The sequence below is a fragment of the Colobus angolensis genome, unplaced genomic scaffold (assembly GCF_000951035.1).
Source record: "Colobus angolensis palliatus isolate OR3802 unplaced genomic scaffold, Cang.pa_1.0 Scaffold114, whole genome shotgun sequence".
Classification (NCBI taxonomy): Eukaryota; Metazoa; Chordata; class Mammalia; order Primates; family Cercopithecidae; genus Colobus; species Colobus angolensis.
The window spans coordinates 901,203-908,993 of NW_012112475.1; the positions used below are offsets into that span (position 1 = coordinate 901,203).

The following is a 7,791-nucleotide window of genomic DNA, read 5'->3' on the forward strand; positions in this document are numbered from 1 at the left end:
GCGAGACTCCGTTTCAAAAAAAAAAAAAAAGAAGAAATACCTGAGACTGGGTAGCTTTTTTTTTTGTTTGAGATGGAGTCTCTCTGTGTCTCCTAGGCTGGAGTGCAGTGGCACAATCTCAGCTCACTGCAAGCTCCGCCTCTCTGGTTCATGCCATTCTCCAGCCTCAGCCTCCCGAGTAGCTGGGACTATAGGCGCCCGCCACCACGCCCGGCTAATTGTTTGTGTTTTTTAGTAGAGACGGGGTTTCACCGTGTTAGCCAGGATGATCTCGATCTCCTGACCTCATGATCCGCCCGCCTCGGCCTCCCAAAGTGCTGGGATTACAGGCGTGAGCCACCGCGCCCGGCGTAACAGTCATTCTATTAATAAACCACTTGCTATTGTATTTTAAACTTGTGGTTCCTCCTGCTAGGAACACGCTCTACCCCATTCATTGTCTACCTGGCAAACTCCTATTCATCCTTCAAAACCCAGTTCAGATGTCACTGCTCCCGGGACAGCTTCTCTAGCCTGCCCCCCACGATGGTACCTCTATACCTTATAAACATATATGATAGCATTTTATCAAGTGACAGGGTGTGTTTGTTTACACACCTGTCACCCTGAGCAGCCCGTGCATTTTAAGCTCAAGGTATTTACTTATCTCTGAACCCAGAAGCTTCACCCAGGAGTTACAGGGGCCTCATTAACAGAATCACCAAATCTCTGCAGGTACAAGTTTTTACAGAGAAGCAAAAACCACTGTAACAGGAAAATATTTGCTAATGAACTGGAAGGAGGCCCCAGACAAACACCACTCCTGGCCTTTTGCTACTATCTACCCCCATGGGCTTTGTGAGGCAGCTGCTCCCAGATGATGCAGGCAAATGCACAGCAAAATGACTGCAGATGGGGGATTTCACGACATCATCAAAGTGATGTTGCACATCTGCAAATAACACCATCAACAAAGCAGGATCCCGCAAACAGACCAGAAAACAACTGAGGCAGAGAAACTCAACAAGGATGATCAGAGGTCAGTAGCTCCAAAGACTACAGGTGCGTGCCATCACACCTGGCTAACTTTTCTATTTTTGTTGAGACAAGGTCTTGCTATGTTGCCCAGGCTGGTTTCAAACTCCTGGGCTCAAGCCATCCTCCCACCTCAGCCTCCCCGAGTGCTAGGATTACAGGCGTGAGCCACTGTACCCAGCTTTAACGTGAAGATCTAAAGATAAAAAGCACGTTGCAAAACTGAGGGAACCTTTCAGCATTTCTGCCAAAGGAACCCTCTTCACGACCACAGTGGAAGACTGAAGTGATATAAATGATTATCAGAATAAATTACCCCAAATAAAATCCATACTTGATCCATTCCTTGTTCATTCTAAGAATCAGCATATAGGCTGGGCACAGTGGCTCAAGTCTGTAAACCTTTTGGGAGGCTAAGGTGAGAGGATCACTTGAATCCAGGAATTTAAGACCAACCTGAGCAACATGGCGAAACCCCGTCTCTACAAAAAAATACAAAAATTAGCTGCGTAGTGGTGCGTGCCTGTTAGTCCCAGCTACTCAGGTGGCTGAGGTGGGAGGATCACCTGAGCCCGGGGAGGCTGCAGTGAGCTGTGATGGTGCCACTGGACTCCAACCTGGACAACAGAGCAAAACCCTGTCTCAAAGAAAAAAATCAAATAAAAATAGGAATCAGCATATAGCTTCAACTTTAACCTAGATCTTACAGATTATAAAACAAATGAATATTATTTTTATGATTTTTGCTTTTAAACATGTTACTGTTCATTTTAAAATGTATTTTATTTTGTAGAGATGGGGTCTCATTATGTTGCCAGGCTGGTCTCAAACTCCTGGCCTCCTCCTGCCTTGGCCTCCCAAAGTACTGGGGTTACAGATGTGGGTCACCACACCCTGCTCATTCTTTTTTCACTGTGAGAACTGGTGTACCACTTCGATTGTAAGCTAAATTTTGTAGATTATGAGACAAAATAATACTGTCATAATTGTTTAGTTTGGAATAAAATGCTCAAACCTTTTTCCACTACGAACAAGAAAATATAGGTTCCTCTTTTTAAGGATTTTTTTTGGGAGAAATGTCTGCCAAGACATAAGAATGATATAAGGAGAGCCAGCATCCTTTCTTCCACCAGTGCCAAAGCCCAGAACCCACTCTGCCAGGCTGGACCCCAGTCAGGAGCCTCGGTTTCTCCTTTCAAGTATCTCACTGGTCCTGAGAAGTCAGAACCACCAAGGCCACAGGCTCTGGGCTCCCTACCCACCCAGCCATCCACCCAGGGAGAGGGAAGCGGGAGGGCACATACTTGTAGACGGCGCTGTCCTTCTTGGGGCTGTGCTGTGGCAGGAGGCTGTGGGAGTACTGGTGCACGCCCAGGTCGTACAGCGAGGGGAAGTCCTTGCCACAGAGGTGGCAGCGGTAGCTCAGCTCCTCCTGGTGGCTCTTGATGTGCTCCAGAAATGTGTCGAGCTTTGGGAACGTCTGGGCACAGCTTTTGACCACACACTTGTACACCTTGAGGGAAGACGCTGGGCAGGTGACAGGAGGCAGGAGAGCTTCCTCCACTGCAGCCCCTGGCCTATGGCATTGGCCTTGGACACTGCTGGTAGATGACTTGACCACTGCTCCCTCGGCTCCCCTGCTGCCACTGGATCCCAGGGTTTTTATTCATTCATTCATTCATTCATTCATTCATTCATTCATTTTTGAGACAGAGTCTCACCCTGTCACCCAGGCTGGAGTACAGTGGCGCAATCTTGGCTCACTGCAACCTCCACTTCCCAGGTTCAAGCAATTCTCCTGCCTCAGCCTCCCCAGTAGCTGGGATTACAGGCACGCACCACCATGCCCAGCTAATTTTTGTATTTGTAGTAGAGACAGGGTTTCACCATGTTGGCCAGGCTGGTCTCGAACTCCTGACCTCAAGTGATCCACCTGCCTTGGCCTCCCAAAGTGGTGGGATTACAGGTGTGAGTCACTGGGCCCAGCCCCTGGTTTTACTTTGATTAGAGGGTTCCCTCCTCTCAGCCTATCATGATGGCCCTACTACCCTTCCCTCAGGCTCTGTGTGGCATGGGTATATTTAGAAAAATTATTCAAGACCTGGATATACAGTGAAAAGATGATAGTGTACCCTTTCAATGTCATACTGGAATAGTGGCTCTCAAACTGATGCAGGCCTCAGAATTACAGGTTGCTGAGGGCTGCACTCCCGCCGCCCCTGCCATCCCCCCACCCCCCCACCACTCCCGTCACCCTGAGAAATCTGACTCAGCGGGTCTGAATACGTGCATCACTAACGAGGAATCCTCAGGGGATGCTGGCGCTGCCACCCGGGAAGCTTACTTTGAGAACTGCTGACTAAGGAGCCCATCTCTAGCCTGCCCACAGTCATCTCACTCTACGGGATGTGGCTACTTCTGACTACTTCCCATTGATTAGGACTCTACAGTTAAATGTTCATTTGTTAATTTGTGAAAAACTGATCCAATGTCATTGATTTGTGTCAGGTAAAGAAGATAACCCCAAAGGTCACAGGTTTTGTTGTCTTGCAGGACATTAACCAGATTTGTATGTAATTTGGCAATCTGACTTCAGTATCTCTTTTTTTCATTGACAGTTATTAGGCATAGCTATCCGTGTCTCATGGCCTCTGTTGAACAGGCTTTGTCTTCCTTCGGGTTCCCTCGCTAATGAGTTAAGTAAAATTCTGACTCACTTTTGGGTCTCATTTGTATGAGAAGTATGTTTTTAACAACTTGAAAATTATACTTTGATAAATAGTACCTAAGTCCTGGTTGCCTACACAATATCATGCACTCCTTCCACCTAACAAAGTGAACCCTGATTTGCTCAGAATAGCAACATACCTAGTTAAAACACTTGATCCAGGCCGGGCGCGGTGGCTCATGCCTGTAATCCTAACACATTGGGAGGCCAAGGCAGGCAGATCAATTAAGCCCAGGAATTCAAGACCAGCCTGGCCAACATGGTGAAACCCCCCATCTCTACTGAAAGCACAAAAATTAGCCAGGTGTAGTGGTGCATGCATGTAATCCCAGTTACTCGAGAGGCTGAGGCAGGAGAATCTCTTGAACCTGGGAGGCGGCAATTGCAGTGAGCTGAGATCAAGCCACTGTACTCCAGCCTGGGTGACAGAGTGAGACCCTGTCTAAAAAAAACAAAAACACGGGCTGGGCGCAGTGGCTCATACCTGTAATCGCAACACACTATGAAGCCGAGGCAGGTGGATCACTTGCGGTAAGGAGTTCGGGACCAGCCTGGCCAACATGGTGAAACCCCATCTCTACTAAAAACACAAAAATTAGCTGGGTGTGGTGGGGAGGCACCCGTAATCCCAGCTACTTGGGAAGCTGAGGCAGGAGAATCGCTTGAATGCAGGAGGTAGACGTTGCAGTGAGCCGAGATCGTGCCACTGCACTCCAGCCTGGGTGACCAGAGTGAGACTCCGTCTCAGAAAAAAAAAACAAAAAACAAAAAAACACTTGATCCTGGTTCCCTTGCATCTAGTGTCAGACATGTGACTCCTTCCTAACCAAGGATATACAATCAGTAGTCTCTAAGGACAGCATCACTTCCAGAACACAAAGGCAAAAGTTTCCCAGGAGAAATCCCCTCTGCTTTCTGTGTTTGTCTTGACTGGAATACACACGTGATGGATGGAGACATAGCAGCCATCCTGCAACCTTGGGGATGAAGTCCATAAGCTAAGAATGGCAGATCAGACAGCTAGAAGCCTGAGTCTACAGTGACATATCTGACCTGCTCTACATAAGCCTAACACTGCCTACTTAGGGACTTCTTCTTCGAATTTATTTGATGTGAGAGAAATAAAACCCTGTGAAGCCAGTTTTCTATCATTTGTAGCATAATAATGCATTCTTAAATGATAGAGCACATGTACTGGGTTTGATCAAAAAGAGATCTACAAAGTGCTTCTAGGAAAAGCTTTCTTGCTGCTATAAAAGATACAGAAGAGATAACCCCTTTTGGTTCATAGATAACAGTGGGTCTGGATTGGTGCCCAGAAAGAGTGACCACCGGCCAGATGCAGCAGCTCATGCCTATACTCCTAGCACTTTGGGAGGCCAAGCAGGCGGATCACTTGAGGTCAGGAGTTCAAGACCAGCCTGGCCAACATGGAGGTGAAGGGTGCAGTGAGCTGAGATGACACCACCGCACTACAGCCTGGGCGGAAGAATAAAACCGTCTCAAAAAAAAAAAAAAAAAGTGATCACCACCCCAGGACAGGAGGACAAGGTGAGCCATCAGGAGAGGTCAAGGCCATACCCTGAGATGGCAGAGACCAGAGCTGGAAAGACACAGGGTCCTTACGCTGGGGGGAGTCAGCTGTCTCAGGTCTGGAGGTGAGTCAAAGTTTTCTGTGATTTGCCCCAAGGGTAACCTTACCTAACTCCATCAACCCCCTGCTCGGAATCTAACCCGGGGGAATAGAGCCATGGAAGGCCTGACTCACTGGTTCCTACTCCTTTCTAGGCAGCATTCAAGACCCTAGCACCAGTGAAAAGTCGGGACTGGTGTGCTGTGGGCCCCTGCTGCCACCACCCACCTACCTGCTCATTCTTATGCTGGGTCATGTGAGACTTGAGCTGGAAGTAGGTGCTGAATTTGCTGGGGCAGAATTGGCACAGGTAGGAGCTGTCGATGAGGACCACCTGCTTGGGCTCCGGCTTGTCCCCCTCTTCCTCACCGGCTATGGGCAAGGCCTGGGGCTGTGGTGCACCCGGCAGGGGCTGGCCCAACCCTATGGAGAAAGCCAGGGAAGTCAGGACAAGGAGCCAGCTCATTCAGGAAGGACGCACAGAACCCCTACTCTGTGCTCCTCTATGTTCACCCAGCACCCGCTACCCGCTTTGGGTCGGACTCTGTGCTTAAGGTGCTGCACTCACACTCAGCCAGTGTGCACTGATACGGCCATCCCTAGGCTCAAATACAGAAATGCTTCCTTTCTGAGTGAGAAACAGCTGCTGCCTCAGGCCTCCCCTCTCTGGCCTTCCCCTCAGACCTCGCAGACCTCTCCACGGTTGTTAAAAATTCTGAACACCATCCTAGTTGTACTCATAATGCCTCCCCAGTCCCTTCTAATTGTAATCATCTGTCCGGGTGTGATAGCTCACACCTGTAATCCCAGCACTTTGGGAGGTCAAGGCAGCTAGATCACTTGAGGTCAGAAGTTCGAGATCAGCCTTCCCAACATAGTGAAAGCCCGTCTCTATGAACAATACAAAAATTAGCCAGGCTTGGTGGAGGGTGCCTGTAATCCCAGCTACATGGGAGGCTGAGGCAGGAGAATCGCTCGAACCTGGGAGGCAGAGGTTGCAGTGAGCAGAGATTGTGCCACTGCACTCCAGCCTGGGTGACAGAGATTCTGTCTCAAAAAATAATAATAATAATTGTAATCATCAGCCGGGTGCAGTGGCTCACGCCTGTAATCCCAACACTTTGGGAGGCCAAGGCGGGTGGATCACCCGTGTTCAGGAGTTTGAGACCAACCTGGCCAACATGGTGAAATCCCATCTCTACTAAAAATACAAAAAAAATAGCTGGGTGTGGTGGCGCACACCTGTAATCCCAGCTACTTGTGAGGCTGAGGCAGGAAAATTGCTTGAACTCGGGAGGCAGAGGTGGTAGTGAACCAAGATTGCGCCATTGTACTCCAGCCTCAGCGACAAGAATAGACTCCATTTCAAACAAACAAACAAACAAAAATTGTAATCATCTGTTTCATCATCCTTCCCTCACTACACTGTTCCTCACTTCCCTTGACATCAAGGACCTCTGGCCTCATCCCTGCAGGTCCAGTGGCCTGGCACATAGTAGGCCTCTATAAATGTTTGCTAAATGGTTAAACCTTTGATGCTAGGCACTAAAGGAGCTTCAAAAGAAATGGAAGAAATGATTTATTCTGTAGGGCCGTGTGGTGGCTCATTCCTATAATCCCAGCACTTTAGGAGGCCAAGGAAGGAGGATCCCCTGAACCCAGGAGTTCAAGACCAGCCTAGGCAACATAATGAGACCCAATCTCTACAAAAAATAAACAAAATTAGCTGGGCATGGTTGCATGTGCCGGTGGTCCCACCTACCCAGGAAGCTCAGGTGGGAGGATCACTTGAGCCCAGGAGGTTGAGGTTGCAGGGAGCCACCATCATGCCACTGCACTCCAGCCTGGGTGACAGAGCAAGATCTTGTCTCAAAAGAAAATTTTTTTAAAGAAAAAAAAAAAAAGGAGTTCACAAGAACTCAGAGGGCACACAGTAGGGCTAGTTCCAACAGGAAGCCTGAAGGAAGGTCAGATAAAAGTGGCTACACATTGTTTTCCCAGCAAAACACTCCCTTCATTACCTAGCACGTGGCTGGCATTGCTCACCCTTGGGGCTACATGGGAATGGCTTAGACTCTGGCCTTACACTGTCCAATAAAGTGGTCCTGAGCCATACGTGGCTACTGAGAACTTGAAATGTGGCGCCAGGCATGATGGTTCACACTTATAATTTTGGCACTTTGGGAGGCTGAGGTGAGAGGATCACTTGAGCCCAGGAGTTTGAGACCAGGCTGGGCAACAAAGCAAGACCCTGTCTCTACAAAAAAAAAAAATTTTTAACAATTAGCCAGGCGCAGTGGTGCACCCCTGTCCCAGCTACTTAGGAGGCTGAGGAGAGAGGATCACTTGAGTTCAGGAGTTCGAGGCTACAATGAGTTATGATTGCACCACTGCACTCCAGTCTGGGGTGATAGAA

At 48.6% G+C, this 7,791-nt stretch overlaps 1 protein-coding gene across 1 annotated transcript in view; it reads right to left on the reverse strand.

The window, feature by feature from the left end:
• The window catches only part of ZNF341 (zinc finger protein 341), a 55,394-nt gene that overhangs the window by 21,939 nt on the left and 25,664 nt on the right, over nt 1-7,791 (reverse strand). Inside the window, exons 8-9 of the mRNA XM_011960539.1 lie at nt 5,608-5,798; nt 2,319-2,527 (exon numbers count right to left, since the gene is read on the reverse strand). Of these exons, the coding sequence (XP_011815929.1) occupies nt 2,319-2,527; nt 5,608-5,798 (400 nt within the window). The remainder of the gene's footprint in view (nt 1-2,318; nt 2,528-5,607; nt 5,799-7,791) is intronic.